This window comes from Chanos chanos, chromosome 6 (genome assembly GCF_902362185.1).
Source record: "Chanos chanos chromosome 6, fChaCha1.1, whole genome shotgun sequence".
NCBI lineage: Eukaryota > Metazoa > Chordata > Actinopteri > Gonorynchiformes > Chanidae > Chanos > Chanos chanos.
The window spans coordinates 17,388,463-17,409,987 of NC_044500.1; the positions used below are offsets into that span (position 1 = coordinate 17,388,463).

Genomic DNA, 21,525 nt, shown 5'->3' on the forward strand with positions numbered 1-21,525 from the left:
CATGTGACAGTGCGCTGGGTATGCGTGACCCACATAGCTTACAGAGCAGTCATTGCTGACTGGTTCAAACCACACAGCGATGGGCCGGTCGGCACAGAGCCTCTTGGCCGATTAAACCGATGCCCTCACAGTCCGTCTCACGCGGGAGCTCAGCGTTAGAAAGTCCACTGTGTTTAACCAAGGCAAGGCTTTATGTACAGAGAACTGAAAACCGAGGGCAAGACTGTGAGGACGACCTTCACCACTCATGTCACAAGCGTTTGTGTTTCTACAGACAACAGGTGCCTTGTTGTGCCACTGCTGACAGCAAGGAGGTCATTGGACAGTTAAATAACCGCTTGCACTCTGAATGCTCTTCCATTCGGTTAACTCCAGCCCTCCCAGCTGATAAAAAAAAAACAAAAAAACGTGTATTGTAAGACACACACCTGTCCAAGCCCCCCACCCCACCCCCCAGCTGCCGATGTACAGTCTGACACAGGTCCAACAGTCCAGCCAGCTGATTTTCCACAAATAGAGTCCATGTGTCCAACTATAGCACAGTGCTCTGCTCAGCACGGCACATTTGCATAGCTTGCAAGTGAGGAGGAAACGGCACATTTACCAATAGCAGTGAGACAGCACCACCCTGCTAACCCTGCCTGCTGCTGCTGTCACTGCTCCTTAACCCTTGAAAGATTAGACCAGAACACACTGACTGTCATGCTCCAGCTCTCTCCCCCCCCTCCCCCCTCCAAGACCCCCTCCCTTATCCCAAGACTGTGCTGTTGATTCAGAAGTTGTATGTAACGACTCATAGCGAGACATTTCCCTTTGTTTGAGATCATATGACTGCCAGAGGAACGTGATCATGCTCAATAAGTTACTGAAAATAGTAAGACGCTAAGGTCACCTCCCTCCATGTGAAATTCAGTACGTTAGGAATGTAAGTTACTTATTCAGTTGGTTTCGATTAGACTGGGTTACACTGTAATGGCTGGAATTTCTCTTTCTGCCCTTCTTTTCTAATTCAATGCATTTTTTTAAACTGCCAAGTCATTGTACTAAACTGAGCTAACTTGCCATATATGAGTGTAAAGATTGTATTGGATATGTTGCAGTCCTGAAACAGAAAACGGCTTCAGAGCACTTAAACTGCTATTTGGATTATTCAGATAGCTTTCGTGACAGTGCAGTAAAACAGCGCGACAGAAGCCTAAGGCAGGTTTACATGCATACAATGTCTGTTCTTTTTTGGGATGATGTGGATCTGTCCATGCAGAGGTGTAAGTTTGGGGCCTTGTAAGTTACCGCTCGTCAATCATCTCAGATATTGCTTACCTATTGGTGCGTACTTTCCCAAAGCCACCCTATATATATATATATATATACCCATCCACCCTTGCAAGGCTTAGATCAGGGAAATCAGTAATGTATAGCTGGGACATCCTCTGAACTATGCTCCACTTAAGTTTCTGAAAGCCCTGCTTGTCTTCCAGAGAAACCTTTCCTGCCTGCAGCTGGAATGCAGCGTGCTGAGGGAGCGGAGTGGGAGAAGTGAAAGGAGAAGGGAGTTGGGAGCAGGGCAGAGTGCCATCCTGCGAGGCCATCTCATGTGAGGCTTAATGAGACATAACACAGGGGAGGCCAAAGAGATAGGTTGCTGTATTTTTCCAAAAGGGATGGACCACATCATACCCCCCCCCCCCCCCACCCCTCCACCATCTGCACACGAATAGCCCGGCGCAATAAACTTTTAGAGCTTTGTTTTGAGGAAGAAGAGTGGAAATATCCTGTCTATAAACAAGGGATTGAGATGTCTGTCTGTGTTCAAGGTTCCCCAACACCAACCCTTGAGTTATCTTTCTCAGTCCCTAACTACAGGCAGACTGAAATCTCATGTCAACCAAGACCTGAAGCCATGTCTACATGTGTTTTAGAGACGCTTGGATTAATCATGGATTTTTAGAAGACTCCAAAATTGGTATTATAATTTAAGATTGTGACATGTGTGCATATATACAGTTTAGCTAATGTTTGACTTTTACCTGTTTATAGTTTCAACAGAGCCCTCATGGCACACGCACCGCTAAAGACTAGAAGTAACATACAGCCCTGAACAGAGAACAAGTTCTCTTCAATGACGTTACTAGACTGCACAGGTGGAAAGCAAAGGTCCATGGTCTGAGCTGATTAGTCAACAGTCAGCAGTCAAGTGTTTGCAGACTGAGCTGCATAAGCAAGGAGATTCACAATGGAAAAAACTGACCCTGGTGAAAGAATCTAGTGAAAACAGCCTCACAGCAAGCAGCCAACAGCTGCCATTTGAAGGAGGGAGAAAGAAAGAAAGAAAGAAAGAGAGAGAGAGAGAGAGAGAGAGAGAGAGAGGGCAAAGAAAGTTCAAGGCCCCACAGCTCTTCCTTTGACCTTCTCTATCAAACACAGCAATCTAAAAAAAAGTGTAATTCATTTGCTCTTTAAAGAAAAGTCAGAGAGGAGAGGAATGTAAGGTCCAGGCACCAGTTTCGCTAGTGATAAGGTCCCTTCTGCCGAGCCAGGCAGCCTGTCACTCTCTATCAGCTCTCCTGCTGTCTGTCTTCCTCATGTCTGCCCGGGGGAAAAAGAATTTACCAGCCGCTCTGTCCGTGTTGGGTACGAAGACTTTGAGAAAGAAGTTTCTACGTCCCTCTTTCTTTCTTTCTTTCTTTCTTTCTTTTTCATTTGAGTTCACCGCTCCCTTAAAGCTCCTACGTCACACGAATGCCAAGAATTTTGCCAAAGGCTACGGCAAATATTTGCTGCTTGAGTTGGAAGTGGTCACACCTGGGAAACGGAGACAGAACAGCCTGGCCCACAGGTCAAACAGTGCAGGTGCTCTATCTTCACTCCCACACTTAGAGAAACACTGAGTATATAGATAATTCACAGGCCTGAGCAAATCATCAGCTTTTCTGTCTGAGACATCTGTGTCCATATTCAGATCTGTTACATGCTAAACCCAAAGTAGGCCTACTACATGTCAAATTAAACATCTGACTCAAGCTTAAGGTATTTTCGATACTTTTTGCCGCACATGACGATATAGGCTAAGCTGTGACACTGATGGCGTGAAATATATGATGAAAACATCTCAAATTATTGGCAATATTGTCGTTTCGTCTGTGGTAACAAAATTATTTCAGTCGTCCATCCTTTTTTAAGTAATGTGATCGCCATTACAGTAGGCTATCATACGGGACCAATGAAGATGCGCAATTCCGTTTCTGTTAAACGTTGCACCTGTGTGAAGCTATGTTCTTTATGCTGTTTGTAATGATCAGTGACTGTGTATTTCGAAGGGATGCTTATTTAGGACACGTGTAGCGTTTCAGTTTTATGAATAGGGGCTAAATATAATCTTAGTTTCCGAGCCTAAGCAGAGATAACTACGTCATTTGTGTGTCATTCATGCCTCGATAGATGTCCAAAAGCCTAATCATACTGCCACCTACTGTCCAAGAAGAATGCAAAGACAGTCTCCATGACAACTTCAGGTAACACTGTAATCTTGTAATCCGAATCGACACACGTAAAATATTCTGTAATAGCTCTGTCGATAGATTGTGCATAGTCTTGCATGAGAGAGAACTGGTCTGTGGCTGTGGTATCACGGATGCCTAATCATGGTTTATCATCTCTAGCTAGAAAATTTATTTGTGAATTATACTCTCGCAGATGTTGAAACAGTCCTTTCTCAAACCCCACTCCACCCTATGTTTCCCCTAATTTTCCAATTACTCATCGTCTATGGTTCCGTTAACATTACAGTGAAATGTGATTGTGTAAGTACTTAATACAAGTGTAAGTGTAAGTGCTTCACACACAGGTCAGTCAAGAGCGAAAAAGATAATCATATAAACTATTTACTTTGGGGGCATGTAGCAACAACCGAAGTTGAAGCAAGTTATTATGCAGATTGGTTTAGCTACGCATGTCTGTACAACAATCCGATCGACCACATCGCCGCTATGATCGTTTAAAAAAATCAGGCCTCTGAACACAGTCTAAATCATATGTACATTTATAGCTAATACTATGCAGGTATATGAAACTGGTTTGACTGAGGTGGAGCGCATAGAAAGGTAGTCCTGACGACTTTTGACTCATCCGAGATGCAAAGCAATGAAGCATTATAAACATATCAATTAACAATAGCGAAAGCAAAACTTTTACATCTATTTTGATGGCATGATGCTGGTCAATAGATGAAAGCCACACGAAGTAAAGGAACGAGTCCATTTTACCTTTCATACATTCTTGCTGTACTAAAATCTATGTAAACAACAACAGATCTGGAGCGACTGTCGCGCAGCTTTCGTCATCCCCCTCATATCGTTAGTATCTCCACAACTGTGGAGTTAGTCACATGTTTAATACATGATGTTTTTACATTACCAGCTGCGTAATCACGTTAAAAAAACCTTCAGGTGGACCCTGTCTATTACGCTTTATCTATAACTATATCTTTTATTAAATGCTGTTCTTGGTGTGGCTGCTGTGTAGTTCAGAGATGAACGTTTTAAGCATGGACTCATTTTGTCTCCATTGAGCACCAATGTCCACTAGATGGCAGTGTTGGTACTCATTTGTGTCCATTACAAATGAACGTTTCACACTACCTATTAAATTTGGTTACCTTTTCTGATTGACAAAACAGTAACTGTTAGCATTTTAAGGTGGCCAGATTTTTTTTCTTCGGATTGAAAACTTTGGATGGATCCACAATTTATAATGAAGTATCGATCAGAATTTTCCGTGAGGATGCATCAGCGAGCTTCTCTGTGCGGAGAGCAGGGCATCGGTTGTTACGCAAATCGAGAACTGACTGAATGGGATGTCAACCAAATCAACTGAGACCGAATGCAAACTCTAAAGGGCAACTCAATTCACACAATTAAATTCGTCTGCTGCTTGAAAAGGTCAGCTTTTCAGGGATCTACACTTAATCTCCAATTAACTCCATATAAGCAATAGACTATACCACATACATCAGCTGGTAGGCTGCGTGTTACAAACAAAACACGACTACAGCCAAATGATCATAGCGAGATCATAGCAATCTAAAAACATACTTAAAGCTGTGATCAGTATAATATTCACCATTACAGTGAAAACGCGTGTTCATTTATGCAATGTCTGTTTACACAGACAACGGCTGGTTGTCATAGGCTGGAATAATCAAGAATCTAGAATCATTTGGAATAAAAAAAATACATAAATAAATAAACAGTAGCAGGCTCTTGTCAAAGATGGTTGAATGGGTCCGATCACTATGAAATGCGTTGGCGGAGCTATAAAGATCACTGGGCCAGTAAAGAAAACGCTGTACTGCTTCCTACTGGCTCTACCGCTGTCTCTCTGTGTAAATATCCAAACGAGTCTGCAAAAAAACGTCGCATTAGATCAGAGTCCCTCTCTCTGCCTCTCTGCCACAGGCTCCAGCCAGAGCTATTTTTGGGAATATCCAGTAAGAAAACTGATCATGCAGAAGAGTTCTCAGGAAAAAAAAAAAAAAAAAAGGGAACACCATCATCCCAAGATCTAATCCTGCAGTGTTAACACGCTCTCTTTTTAGGGACAGTAATTCAAATTAAATAAACGAGTTCTGTCATATTCTAGAAATTCTCTTCGCTGTATTTTCACAGATGTCAGAACACCCCCCTCCTCCTGCCGCCCCCTGACAAACAAAATTACATAAAGGAACTTGACGACTTTAAATAAATTCTTTTAATCAATTTCCTTCAACGAATTCACCGGTAATATATTTACATGAGCTTGACAGTAAGGATCAACTTAAAAGCAGTGAAAAAGTGAGAGACCAAAGAAAAAAAAAAGAAGAAGTGATCACTGGTGTTCAGACCAGATTTTAAATTAGAAGATGTGAAAAGCCACAAAACTTGTTCCACCCATTTCAGTAAAGGAGCATTTTTCCCCTTGACGCTCAATGACATCATACAAGATTCCCTAGTTTGGTTCCACAGTTCACTCCCATTCAGCACACTCCCACTGTCACAGAACAATAACTCAAGTATCCTGCGAGTATTGTGAAGGGACAGTTTGATGGAGATAACACTGAACTGCAAAGGCATAATTCCCCTTCCACTTTACCATCCTGAAATATTACCAAATGGAAATTTCAAGTGCCCTTTGGAAGCCTTTTCCATAACATTTTGTGTTAAGAGCGTTTTAATAGCACTGAAATTGGCAGAACATCACGACCATACTGTAGATGAGTTGGAACGCTAAAGAAAAGCTGACAATTAAGAGCACTGTGAAAACCATTCGTGACCAGATACAGTCTGTTTTTTTTTTGTGAGCCAACTCTTGCCGGAAAGAAAAAAAAAAGAGGAGGGACATTTTTCGGAAAAGTGATGTAATAACACGACGGCAAGGCAACTTTGAAACAACCATTCCATGTGTGCTACACGTCTGCCGGTCATTGTTCCACTGTCAGCTCAGGGACCACCCACAGTTAGCTGAAGTCCTTCTGGGTGGTTCACAGTTTCCATAAGTCAAAGACCAGAGGACCAGAGCCATCATCTGGTGTAGGACCTCTGCCAGTTGTAGATGGCGTGGATATTGTGAGAACAGACGGGAAGTCGCTTGCATGTGCTGACGCTACGGTGCCGAAAGGTTTTACCGGAACCGTTCAGCCCTCGGCGTCTGGCCGCTTGCTTGGCCCGTTCCTCGGCTGCGAAGAAGTCGGTCGTGGCGCGGAAGAACTCCAGCAAGGCCTGGTGGCTCCAGGGTGTGGTGTCTTCCGCAGGTGTAAAGAAGCCACAGTGGCCCCCTTGGCCCGTTAGCAGCAGGAAGAAATGTGGGTTACTCTCAAAGAGCTCCAGAGGCACTGTGGTTTGGCCTTCTCCTCGTACTGGGTCGTCCTGGCTGCACACACACAGCACAGGGATGGCTACCTCGTCCACGTCCCTCAGAGGGTCGTTTCGCTCCCAGTACGCTTCCCAGGCTCCTGCTCTGTCCACCGGTGCCCCCTTCAGGCCCAGCTGACAGAACAATGCCTCCTCCATGGACCTCAAGGAGCAGCTGGAGAAGAGTGTGTCTGTGTGCACCACCTCCCCCAGAACCGTTTTGTACCTGCAGACACACGCAAGACAATGCACTGTAATACATCCCGAAGAACAGCAATGGGGAAAATGTGGAGTCGTTAACATTGATTTCAAATACACAGCTGAGGTCAAACGCGGTTCAGAGAAAGATCAGTGGATCTGCATACACTCCCAGGGTTGCCTAGGTTACTCCGAACCTCTTATTTTGATCCGTCCAGCCTCAAGCCGAGTCGAACAAAAAAAAAAAAAAAGCACTAAAAATAACAACAACAACAAAAAAAAAACCCCAGTGTTTATACTCCTCTGCATACACCGTCTCTCTTTCTCACACAACCATATCAATTACCTGCTCAGGCAGATCTCTGGTACAGCAGCAGGGCCCAGTGGAAGAGCAGGATGGGCCACAGTCAAACCACGCCTGGCAGCGAAAGACAGGCGACAGGCAGGTGGCTGCCGTCACGTAGCTGGAAGAGCCGCACTCGCCCAGATAGGAGAGGAGCAGGCCAGACCCCGTGCTCTCGCTCACGGCGTAGATCCGGCCCGACGGCTGACGATAGCGGATGTAGCGCACCGCCTCCCTGAGGTCAGATGGGTCGCCGAACTGCTGGAGTTTAATGGTGCTGAGCGGAGTCCCGTTCTGACTTCGCCGGTTGAAGACCACGGGGAGGTAACCGTGACTCAGAGCCACCTCACAGAGCTGCAGACCAAGACAAGAAAATGATCATTTGCAAATGTACCGATGCAATGTCCACAAACATTATCCTTTGTGGCATAAAAAGAGATATTTTGCTTGACCGAAAGCAGGAAATGAATGATTCGAGTAATTTTACATCTCCTTGAGAAAATAAACGTAGCTTCATGTCAATGCCGAGTATACCTCGCTGCTTCGGAACACCTTTCAATTACACTACGTCGCTGTTTAAGCTTGTCATTGACCCAAATCAGAATTTTTTCTCTTTTTTTCTGAAATAAGACAACCAGCTGAATATATAATTGAAGCAGCTGCTGCTCGGTAGTTTTCCCCTGTCTGTGCTCTGTTAATGTCAGGCTGGTGTGGAATTTTGTCACTGGAGCTGGAGACACGTAGAGAAAACCAATTGTACCTCAGTGCTGCAACATTCCTCACACGTGGCATACACCTGACAAGTCTTCACAAGCAACCTCACACTCTGCGTGTGTTCAGGCTATGAAACGTCTCTTTAATGACCGTTTTCGACGTTTATTCACCTACTAGCACGACAGACCTTCTATGTATATTCAAAATGAGCAAAAACACAGCAAATGACCTGAGTATATGCATTGGTCTCCACCATCTATTTCAGGTAATAAAATTCACAGATCTGACTGATGTCCTTCTGACACCTGGACAGAAGATGTGTGCTGTGATGTTAAGGTGATCTGAGTCGGAGAACGTTAGCTGGCAGGCCTTATCAAGGCCACCACATCTGTCCTCCTTTGTAAGCCCAGCCACATCATTTCCATATGGTCAGCGAGAAAGTCAGTTCTGCGGCATAGGATTTGGAACACAGCTGCTATTTACAGTCGGCCTGAGACACTTTTATGACGTACAAAAATCGGCGCGCCCAATTTCCGACGTCCAATGACCACCACTTGACCGACATGCCACCCCAACATAAGAAAAAAACCCTTTGCGTGTGTGCGTGTGTCAGCAAGTTGGGCGGGGGTGTGGGGGGGGGTTGCTAAAGGCAGGAATCCAGAAAAGATCACAACAGAGTCAGGGGCCCAACCTCCAGGCTCTGGTTCTGACTCACCGCTGCAGCTGTCGCGCTTCAGCCTCAGGGTGAAACTCCCACCAAACATACCTCAGTGGAGCATTACAGAAGTCTGCTTCAGAGCTGAGCTGCACACCACAGAGTTGGGGTGAAAGCTGTTCAGCTGAAGACACAGATTCAGGCTGTGTGAGCACTCACACTCTCTCTCCGTCTCTCTAAAAATGAGGGATGGTCATCCTGTACATTTCTTTTACAAGCTATAATGAACGCAGGATTCAAAATAGCAGCCTTTATCCAGAGATGACTTGAAAACATTGTGCATCCTCAATCTATAGTATCATTCTCTGTTCTTCCAAAGAAAGGCAAAAATATGTATTATTTTGTGGATACTAATCAATGTCAATTTCTGTAGCCTTTTCTCTAGTCCAATAAAATGACACAACTGAATGTAATCCTTCTGGAGGAAAAATCCATGAGGCAGTACTGACTCATAACTCCTCAGACATGCTGCTGGGGGCCACTAGTTCTTCTGAAATGTTAGCATTACAACTCTGACTATCTTTTCAAAAAATCCAATTTATTCAAGGAGCAATACTGATGAATGAGGCATTCCCATTACACTGCGAAACCGTCTCTGTTTAGACGGCTCTTAATTAGGCTCATGAAGTGCATCGTGACCCATCAGCACTGCACGCTAAGGGCGTCAGCTCAGTGTTTATGCAAAGTTGTCATCATGTCAAAGGGAAAAAAAGAAGAGGGGGCTAACAGAGCTAGCTGCTAGTACCATCCTTTTCCTTACTCTTTAGAAAAAATACTGGCACGCAACCAACAACACACTTTACTTCTTATTGAAGGAATGGAGCTGCCAAAGGATCTAGCTCTCAACTGATGTCTTATGATTAAGAATGACGGATTTTAAAACGAGAATATGAAACCCTGGAGAAAAGACCACTGAGTCATCTGAGTGATTAGTGAACACCTCGACTGCTGCTGCAGTGAGTCACAATACAATGGATTGGCTTAGGTTGTGCAAAGTGCATTACAGAACACAATACACGGAGTTAAACTGGTTGCATACAATGCAGAATATGTTGGATTCAGTGTGGAGCTTGGGGCTTTTTTGGGGGGGGGGGGGGGGGGGGGGGGGGGGGGGGGGGGGGGGGGGGGGGGGGGGGGGGGGGGGGGGGGGGGGGGCAGAAAAAAAAAATTTTTAAGGAAGATCTTTGAAGTGAGAAAAAGGTCAGTCACAAAAAGTCGTCTTTTTTATTCCCCACGACAGACAGTGAAGCTATTGTTCCCCGTACACAGATATGGAGGGCAGGTGAACATCCTCATCAATTGTGGCTTTAAAAGAGCCCAAAGTCCGCAGGCTTCCATTCCAGTTTTGAGTCACCGATAATCAAATAGTCCACGAATTATTCATAATCACCTTAAGCATTTGTTTCGGTTATATTACCAGCGACATTTGGTTCTTGTACCTGATAATGTTCGTTTTTATATCTGGCTCAAGTAAGGCTCTGGCGTGTTTTACTCTCATATGACTACACTGTGCAAAAATAAAAACAAAAAACTTGAACACATTTGTTACCTTCAATACGTTCCTGGTGATTTTGCCAAAGGAGTTGGGGATGATCAGAAGAATGGGACTTGTGGAATTACTCGACGTCCGTCTCCTTTTATGATAACCCACACCGACAACAGCCCAGTCTAGGGCTACCAATCCATCGTCGCTCAGCTGAAGGTGGTCTCGGATGAAATGCACCGGACACTCGTATGGCCAACAAACGCCAAAAACAGTCTGCAAAAACGCACTCGAGCGCCAGTTCCATTTTGGAATCGATGCAAATTTGCAAAAACTAAGGCAGTGTTTGAGCAGGTAGTTGGCGAGGGCTGAGGGCTTGCATATCAAAGCGACCGTAGGTGTTTCGCCAGGTTCATCTACCTTATGCCCTGCCCTGATGCTACGGTCATAGACACATCTTTCCAACGATCTCTTATGGTCATGCCGTGGTATTTGAAGACCTTGAAAGAGTGTAGAAGACTGGTTTTCCGCTCCGAAGTATTTTGAGACTGGCCAAATTGCGGCCACCACGATGAGGATGCAAACTGCACCAAACCATTCCAGCATTTGAACGGTTGTTCAGTCTGCAATGAAGGAAAATCGGAGACAACGACTCTTTGGATTCGACTCAGTCAACCAGGTGTATTAGAAAATGTCTAAAAATCCATCTTCTTAACAACATTGAACACGCGCATAACCACATTTCTAACAAGAAACAAGACTGCGCTCTCAGCCTCCTTACCATTCAAACTCCAAAGTTCTGGAGGCTTACGAGTTCTTTTCTGTTCAAGAAGATTCACAGAACCCACTCTCGGTTGTTTAAAAAAGAACACAAACACAATTACGTCCAACCCAAATCGATCTGCTGATGAATTTGTTTAAAGCTGAAGCTCCTCCGTTGGCGCCACGGCATTTCAAAATAATGCGCTCGTTCTGGCTCTTCTTTGTGCGTCGTCCTCCGCCTATATATGCAATGAGTTCTTTCGCCTACACCTCTTTAAAGGTAGCGGCATGCGCTTTTCAATTCCGTCAGCCCCGGACTGCAGCGCACATTCGACACATTCCCTCCGCGCACAGACAACAGCTGTTCTGGGGTATTTTTCAGTATGCTGAAAACGGTATTTCCAAGTACATTTGTAGCCTTATCCCTTGTCTGTCGGACCGGTGAACGCCCTCTCGTTATTCTTCTGCAATATTGTATAAGAGGGGAGAGGGGTGGAGGTAAAATAACCCATTTGAAATTTTCTGAAATCTGGCCTCATTTCAGATCAACTCTTGGCATTAAAATAATATTCTTATTTCTTTTGATGCTCATTCAGTTACGTAGCCTACACACAATGGCCTGTACGTATTTTACACAGCGTTCTTATGTAAAGAGTAATTCCCGCGCAGTTACGTGTCCACTGCATAAAAAGGACTGTGTTAACTGCTGGGTCTTTGGTGCTTATTCGACTACAAAGTGGAACTGGAATTGGATCAACAAAAAGCTGAGAGTTTTCGAGTGAAAATCAAGGAACCGTTGGTCAGGCCAGAAGTAATGATCACCAGAGCTTTTAAAATGTTTACAACACTATTTAATTCATTTTTTTAAGTTAGCTCAAATACTCCGTTCAAAATACATCCCTAGTTTACAACAAATGTTCTTTTCCGGCATTCACAAAAGATATGTAAGTCCTCCTGCCACTGTTTTTGCTTCATACTGTATGTGAGTGCTATATCACCATTTTAGCAGTACCAATTTTTACCATAATTCGCAGCTAGAGCGGGGCTGTATGTATGACTGTATGTTACAATTTGTTCACTCAATAGCAGTCAGGCCTTAAGGGAGAGAGATTACTCTTTAACACACAACCAAAATCGATCTCACAATCTCAAGGTAGGTTAAGAAGTCTACTCTCGACGGATCTATCCCAGCCGCGTTTTTTTTTGCCTTCGGTAATTGACGTTTTTATAATGTAATAAAAGTAGACTATAGATGGCATCTGTCCAGATGGGTGTGCTTCCCAGCTGGAGAGTGCTGGCAACACAGAGTCTATTGTTCTTTGAGTATTATTAATACACTGGGAGTCGATACCCAGAATATCTCTTGTATCCTATTCTTGTCTTTCCTCTTTTCTTATGAAATACATCTTTAGCTCAAAAAAAAAAAAAAAAGCAGAACTGAAGCTAAAGCATGTGAGCATTATCAGTGTGCGTTTAACAGTGTGATGTGATGTGTGATAGTTAGAGTCCCTTGAAACAAGGTTACTGTCAACGCAACCTATTTTCTTCCCCTCCAACATGTAGGAGAGTCACTCAAGCACAGTCAGTGCTTTCATGCAGCAGTCAATAAACAGGAATTTGGGATTAGACTCTGTTCTCTGTTCACGGTACACAGAGAGTAACGCATCTTGTCGGAGGAGGGGCAAGAGGGAGGGGAAAAAAAAGAGAGAGAAAGAAACACTGAGTGTTAGTGCGTGTGCGTGAGAGAGAGAGTGTGTGTTTAGGCAAAGACAAGTTATCACTATCTACCACACACGTCACCTGCTGCTGAAGGGGCAGTTTGACCCTGGAGGGACAAACACAGGATATCTAAAAACAAACTTGAACCTTTTATGTATTTGTGTTTTTGTCTTCAAGTTTTTCCTCTTACACAGGTTTATAAAAAAAATTGAAAAGAAAAGCAAGAAAAACGCACACACAAAGACATGAGGGGGAGGAGGGTTTTTTGAGAGGCTATAACCTTGACGCCACAAACATTCACTCAGGCCGTTCAATGGAGAGGCCCAAACATCTTCTATCTCCTATCTCTCTACCCCTCCCACACACACACACACACACACACTCCGCTCTGAAGGCTCCTGCAATGGGAGGTATCTGTCCAGTTTTGCCAAATCTCTGATCCGTCCAATTCAGAGGAAAGACTTGAATCACATTGGAGCTCCTCTTCTTGTCTGTTAAGCCAGTGGGCAACCATGTCTGTCTAACCCTGGAGCCTTCCCAAGACTGCTGACTCCAAGGAAAATACCGAAAATAAAACTAAGCCTCCATAATGGTTTGAATTATTGAGCACACACCACAGAATGCATTATGAATGAAATATATCTGACATGCTGATTTGTCATGCAGTCTTAAACCAAAATGTTAAATCTTCATTCTTCAAACCAGGGTGACACTAAACCCAAATTACAATTTCTCCTCTGGGAGTTGTTGGAGCATATTGCAAAATTTTTGGAGGGCTTCTACAAACAATTTAACCCTGCAGCTTTGGAAATGCAAAATGTTTTGCTCGACACTTTTTAGGAAAATGGAAATGAAGCTATATTGTGAAGTCAGAGAGGGTGGGGAGGGTAGCACTTTCGAATGAGCCTATATTTAATGCAATGTTGACGTTTAAGAGGTCTCACTGACTCCCCCCGCTGTAAATAGGAACCAGCTGTCCGTATAACTGTCAGAGGTGTGAATGTGGAGAACCTCCTTTTGCATCTGTCTTTAACTGCAGGCCTCTACTCAGACTCTCTCCCTCTCTCTCTTTTGCCCCCCCCCCTCTCTCTCTCTCTATATTTTTTTTTCTCTCTCTCTGTTTTTCTTCTTCAGCTACTCAAACGCAGTCGCTGTGGCAACACGGTGGCTGAGCTCAGCACCTTGACAAACTGTGTCAGATCATGCAAAGCCAATGAACGCCCCATGTGCCCACTGAGGTGCTCTCTCTCTCTAAAGTCACCACACCCCCAGAGTCTTTCCTTTCCCTTTCATTCATTTATCCGTCCATCTCCTAAACACCCAGCATGTTGTGACTGTTTGGCCGGATACAAAATGGCTCAAGTGCCTCTTAAAAGTTTTTTTTTTTTCTAGAAACGAACACTAGATCTATTGTATCTCTGGTTTCCACGGGGCACTGTGACACGATTGGCTGTTTGAAGCAGAAGTTCTTGATTTGCTAGAGAGTAAACACCTCCAGATTGATAAGACAACCCGCAGAACCTCTGACCTCGAAATGTGTCCAGTGCGGTATACACTTTGTCTAACACAAATGACGAAGCATCTGTCTGTTAAATGTAGTTCAATGTAGGCGACTTCTCAGACACTGCCTACATAACTGAAGCGCTGGTTAACACTGACAGTTACTGTGGTGTCAAAAAAAAACACTGTGGGCCTTTGCGACCTTTGTGTGTGGTAAAGATGGAACGAGTCATCTTGTTTTACAAAGCATATGCACATGTAACCACATCCTATGCACATGCAGCCACATCCTTTGTTAGTTTTTCCTGTCTCCTTTATGGTTCATGTTTTAGTAGAACAGAAAGAAGGAGACAGGTTGCACATCTAGTACAGATCAGAAAACTTATCATCTTCACATACACAGTTTTACCAGATGTTCTTGGACACAGACCTCAATTTTTTTTTTTAATGAACCAGACAGAAAGATTATGATATAAACGACCCTGACTTCACTTTTTTTTTTTTAAAGCCGTAATTTAAGTAGGTCATTCCTGGATAACTCTTTGTTAAGCCTGTTTGTTAGAGCAGAGAGGATAAGCAAGCATTACTTAGCATCTTGTGAAGCATTCTACTCTTGTTGATAAAAGTTAAATTATTGACAATCACACTTACTCTGCAATGACAGAGAGTACACGTGATTGGTCAGGTTTACTAACAGCACATACATTCTACCATAACAACATATGTATTACTTTATACATCATTGTTAACATTAGTTGCAACCCCCCAGCCAATAATATGACTTAAGACTAGGACATGACCAATAGTTTGACCAATCACTGGTTATGTAAATGGTTTTTCATTGGCTCAAGTCATTTCGATACCCTGAAGGCCTCAATAAATCAACTTCACCTAAGTGAGGTATTTGTATCTTTTAAACCTGCTGACTCCACAGGCTACAGGTTTGCTGCTTTAAGTGCAGTTGTGTTTTTCAAGTAACCACTGGACCGCTTCTCTACATCCCTCTGGAGCACTGCAACAGGTCTGTGCATAATCTGATGGCCAGGAGCAGTTAGGTCTCATGTCTGGGCATTAAGACAAGAACATCAAAGCAGCCCAACACGCATGGGATTAACCCAGATGCCTCCGGCACTCCTGCTTTGCTATGTGTTGTTTGCAATGAAGATTAATGAGGTGTGGCAAGATGCTTCTCGTGGAAATTAAACAAAGATTACATGATCTCTTCAGAACACCGTAGTGCACGCGTTCCCTCTCCTCTTTCTCACATCTTTGTGTTTCCCACGGAGAGAAAACCCTCCCACCTTCCCACCATGCAGAGATTTTAGCTTCTGTAACTACTCTTAGCTTCAGCAATGCAGTTGCTGTGTGGTGGCCTGTTGCCATGGAGACTAGAAACACCCATCAAAGTCCCCTGTGCACTTACAATTTGAGTTCAGCACTTGCAACATTCAGCTCAAACTCATGGAGGGTTCGCATGGAGGCCACCGGAGAAAGCGAATCAGTTGTTTCAGAGGATGTCTTTTTTTGAAGAGAAAGTGAGCAGTAAGTATTTGAAACAAGTAGAATCAATTAACATTCCCCAAAGCCACTTGCACGTTCTACCTTCAAACAGAACACCCCTCATTGGCTGATGGCTATGTCCTGATAGCTTCCAGCTGTTTTTAGTGTATCATATTTGTGTGACAAGAGAGAAAAGAGAAAGAGAAAGATAGAAAGAGAGAGAGCGCCTTTGTGTTTACATATATACTGGTTCGTTGATTGTACAGAGAGTCGGTGAAAAAAAACAACAACCAAGTTTGCTTTTGTTCGGCCGTTTGCATTCGAGCGACATGGCTGGGGCAGCGTCAGAGGACTCTGTGGTTTGTTTATTTGTTTATCTGTTACGCGTTTAAACGTTTTCCCTTGACAGCAGGCTTTATGTGTTCTGTGACAAACAGAGCACGGTCCTTGCGCTGGGGATCTGAGTGAGTGAACATTGTGTGTGTGTGTGTGTGTGTGTGTGGGCAAGGGATCAACCGTGTGGTTATGAAGCTGTCTTGGCAAAACAGAGCAGGGGCTGAGCTATTCTGTCAAGCAGAGAGGTATTGTCAGGCAGACAGCAGGGTTGGCTATAGATGGGTCCTTGGCTTAGAGGTGGGCACACAGCACCTGGGGGTAACCATGACGCCAAGCCATAAAGGCTCATGGGAAGGATTGCCAAGGGATTTGACCCAGAGCCAACCTATGCTCCTCAACCTCCCCCTTCCCATGATGCACCCTGATTCCCAAGAGAGCTCCAATCCATGCATCATTTGGGTCCACCTGTAGCTTACATCTTTGAATCAGCTTCACTGATGAGCATTAACAACCTGTAAGGAATTCAATGTTGTCAATATTCCATCTGCTATAGATTTGTAGGTTATATAGATTTGATATAACTGTAGCGTTGATCAGTTCAGTCCACGTGACACGATATACAGATCTAAAGATCCTAAGGAAGTTATTCATTTTGGGAGAACCTGTGAACTGCATATGGTGTATGGAAATGGGAAACCTAGCCCATCAATAGTCTGAGAAACTTTCCTTTTGATATAATTTTTTTAAGTCAGAGACATCTCTGTGAGATCTCCCATTGGGCACTAATGCCTTGTGTGCGGCCAATTTGTGAACACTCTAATACATCACCATGCCAGTCAGCCCTAACCTGTCTCGCTGGCCGGAGAGCTCCCTCAGGGACCTGATTTGTCTCTCATCAATATTCCAAATGGAATCTGCTGAGATAAAACTCAATTTTACTCATCCGCAGACCTTCCCGCTGTCGGCTATCTTTTTTTTTTTTTTTTTTTTTTTTACTGCGTGTTCTAACAACGGCAGAAGAGGTTATGGTTACATAGAACATCAGCCAAACCCGAATCAGCTGGACGAATTCTCAGGGAAAAAAAAGAGAAACTTTTTGGAGCTTCAAAAACACTCTCAGATGATTTCAAATACCTTCCATCTCACTCATTCAAGGACACGTGCACTCACTCCCCCTTTTTCTCTCACTTATCTCTCTCTCTCTGTATCTCTCTGTCTCTGTCTCTCTCTCTATTTCTCTCTCTGGCTCTCCTTCTCTGAATGACTATCGGCACATTGATATCATCTTTAATTGAAATAAGCTGCTGTAAAATGATGATGTGAGTCTATCAGCCCGAACACATGCACTGCTGTATTGTCTGGAGAATTAAAAGCAGCTGCAGCCGCTTGTTGTTCGTGCGCATGTAAGCATTAACTGGAGATTACGATAAATGGCGCCCTTTTTATTTGTGAAGTAGGAAAACTGTTTTCTGAGGCGGGACCTGTTCCTTTTGCTCGTACGTTGCCATTTTTGTCAGTTTACCAGGCCAGGTCACTCAAGGCCAGTTTGGAACGGCTCTTGACATTCAAGGAAAAAATCACGGAGCTGTGATTATTAGCAGCTCTTTCTCCCTCCTCCCATCTCTCTTCCCTTCTGTCTCTCTCTCTCTCTCTCTCTCTCTCTCTCTCTGTCCCTCTCTCTCTGTCTGTCCCCCACCCCCCACCTCTCTCTGTGTCTCTGTCTCTCTCTCTGTTCTGCGATAAAAATTCACTTATGGAACGTTCCATAATTGGAGGACATTTTCAGTTTATCCGTGAGATTTCAAGTAATCCATGCACAAAATACTAAAACATGCACTTGCTCTGTAAATTATACTGTTCCTGAGAAATAACGTAAATTTAGTTGTGGAAAAAAAGGTGGTTCCAAAATATTTGAAATACCCAATAGCTCTCAAGCACCCCCTAAAATGGCATTTTTCTCTTATTCCACCTTGATGACCAACTTGCACATCAGTTAAAATAGGTTTTAAATCTACCTTTTTTGGTATGGTTTTGTTGATATGTGTGTCTTGTAATTGTTAAAACAGTTTATTTAATCATCGACATATTTTCAATAATATTAATTATGCGCTGAAGTTGTGTCCCACAACATGCCCGCAACCCTGTTACCAAAACCTAGGCTGTGTCTGAAATGGCATACTACATACTACTCCTATTCTAATCTTGATGTAAAAGTGGTAAGTATCATGCAGTACATGAAAAATAAAAAATTTGGAGTACACGACAGTTACCCGGATGATGTACTACTCTGGCGAAAACCTGAAGCTCACAACCTGAGCTCACTTTGTCGGGTACGGCATCCCATGATGCAACACGGTGATTTCCAATTTCAAAAACCATGGCGGACAGCGACAGTAATGTGACTGTGTAGTACACTATATGAAAGGTCTTATACTTGCATACTATACTGTATACTAGGGTGGGGAGTAGCGTAGAGTACACGGTGTATACTGGACCAGTATGAAGTATGCACTACACTAGTATGCCATTTCAGACACAGCCCCATTTAGCCTTGCAGAGGAAGAGAAAAAACAGTGAGGAGCAGTGATGACACAGAGGAAATGACATCATCAGGCCATTTGCTAACACTATGAGTAGACCAAAGGTAAGTCCTCTCTTCTATTTTTCATATTTTCAGTCCTGATTGAGTGTCACTCTAACCAACGCAGCCCTACTCATATGATCAGGATAAGACAAATGAATTTCAAAGTTTTCTTTCTTTATTTATATAACTAAGTTTGTCATTGACCTTGATAGTAATGTTACATTACACAGCTAGCATCTATTCTTGAGAAAAAGCTAATATTAGCATTGATTTGCAGCCCTGTTAGAGTAACAGGGTTGCATTCCAAGTCATCCTGTTGATCCTTCATTGAAAAGATATATAAAATATTATTAAACAACATCCCAGTATTTATTTGTCACATATATGTCATGATCTTCAATCAAAAGTAATGTATCCATTCAACCCTGTTATTCTAATTTCAACTCTGTTACCATATCATTGTATCATATCAAAGTTACTTAAATTAATATACATCAAGGCTTATCTGAAACTGAATGAGTATTCAATGTGAATGTGACTTTCTTTACTTAATGGTAAAGGATTTATTAAACAGTATTTTAAAATGTACTTTTTTCAGGTTCCTGAGTATTTGTGACAGAGTTGCACCAAGCATAGCACACAACAAATAAAACATCTCATAAAGAGCATACCGTTTATGCCTGAGCTATTTGATGGTTTATTACCATTTTTTTGCCAGAAATTGGTAAAATAAAGGGTCAGTTTTTGTAAAAATGTTGATGCGTACATTGTCCTCCAATTCTGGAATGACTGTTATGTTGTGGGTGTGTAACAAACCAAGTGAAATGATTATAAAGAAAGGACGGAAACGTTAGCACAACAGGACGAACGAGTATCCAGTAAACTCCAAACAACGCTCACCCAGCGTGAATGGTCACACGCCAGATGCCTATTCTTCGCACAGTACAATGACATAGAATAAATCCTGCAATGAACAACAGAAGATCAAGATGACCTTTTGTGTAAAACATATAAATAAATAAAAAAAAAAATAAAAAAAAAAAAAAAAAATAGAAAAAAATGGCACCACTGCATTTAGCTGAGAAAACTTTACGTGATCTGAACTCTGTTGAAATTTTGTCTGCAGGCAGGGCGAGTGGAAACATAGAGATTCACTCCACTGAGCGCCATGGATTTTTCCGGAAACATTTGTTCAGCTCCATCTGCAATGGAGCGGCGCCATTTTATGAAAGGAAGGTAAAACAAAGGGACTTTTTTTTTATGCTTTTACGTCTAAGTTTATTCTCTCTGCGGAGAGAAATTTTTGTTTCTCTACTTACGTCCGGCGAGTTAAAATAAAATGAAAATGCGGGCTATGTGATCTTGTGTTTTTTGGAAAGTTACTCACCTTGAATAGATCAACGGTCTCAAGAGTGAGTTTGTATCATGACAAACCATGTAAGATATTTGGCCCTGAAAAAAATGTGACCTTGTGACTGGGATAATCTGCTCACAGCGACTCAGGGTCTGTTTTCCTCCAGAGTTTGCAGCCTGTTTGGTTGGCTGCGGTCCGTGAAACACAACAAATCCCAAGGATCTACGACAGAGTCGTCGTTCAGCTCGAGAAAAAAAAAAAACAACATCAACGCGACGGCTCACTTTCTAGCCCCAGTTCAATTTGACAAAGCTTCTACCAAACCAAAGAAGGAGCAGAAGAGATTGGAGATGGAAGCAATTAAGGTGTGCCTGTTATCAAGCCCCTGTGTTACTGCGGCGAGGCAGATGGAAAGGTTTGTTGTATTCATTGGCATACCCTCAGGAGAGATCAGAGGCGAGATGAATGTAATTTAAGGGCTTTCCGCTCAAAGCAGCGCCAGCAGTCTTCTGGGAGCAGTGTGTGTGTGTGTGTGTGTGTGTGTTGACAGGAAAGACGATACTGAACTTTGTCTTAAGGTCCAGAGGGTTTTAAGATGGATACTAAACCCTCACCATCAATTTCTCTTTTGGCTTTTCTACTAAACTGCCTCGCGTCGCTAAAGAGAGACAGATTTGTTTTCCTCTCCTCTGACAGTGAGACGAGATGCTAAAAATACCTTCCCCAGAGGAACCCCAAGGGCATATGTCACTCCTGGAGTCTGCTGTGCACAGAGGGGATCCACCAAAAGACACAGGCAATTTGCATCTGACTCCTTCACCCATACTGTTTACAGCTCTTCCTCATGTCTGCACAGCACCAAACCAAACCAAACCAAACCTCACACACACACACACATACACACACTCATATAAACATACACACACACACACACACACACACACCTTTGCCTAAAACACATTCATATGAAACCTAACACAGCATATGCTGTGGTTTGTTTGCATATGGAATAAGAGCATAACAGTGATATTATACCTCCAGCGGCACACTACCCTCCCTTCACTCTTTGCCACCTTTAACACCGTCACGTGGCCAGTCAGACCTTTCAATACCCTTTCTTCACCTCCTCCCCCCACCCACACCACTGCACTCAAAGGTGAGCTGTCCCCCCCAACAGCACGACGCACCATCCTGTCAACCGAAACCAACACGGCCTTCCTGTTTCCCTCGCTCGAAATGCAGCCACGCCCACCTCCTCACTCCCCGAGCCCTCATCTGTGACAGGGACGGCAGGGAAAGGGTCAGGTTAGGGTCATTTAAAAGAAACGCATATTACCAGCAACAGTCGTCCTGAACCTGATCCTTACCTCCCTAGAGCAAAAAAAAAAAAGAAAGAAAGAAAGAAACAAATAAACGTTTTGTGTTTAATTGCG

At 43.3% G+C, this 21,525-nt stretch overlaps 1 protein-coding gene across 1 annotated transcript; it reads right to left on the bottom strand.

Moving 5' to 3' along the window:
* Positions 1–5,798: 5,798 nt before the first annotated feature.
* abhd15a (abhydrolase domain containing 15a) lies at positions 5,799–10,943 on the bottom strand. Its single transcript, XM_030777679.1, is given in 4 exon segments — positions 5,799–7,135; positions 7,429–7,488; positions 7,491–7,779; positions 10,404–10,943. Coding segments are annotated over 4 exon segments (1,470 nt in total). The 3' UTR covers positions 5,799–6,554.
* Between the last annotated feature and the right edge of the window lie 10,582 nt (positions 10,944–21,525).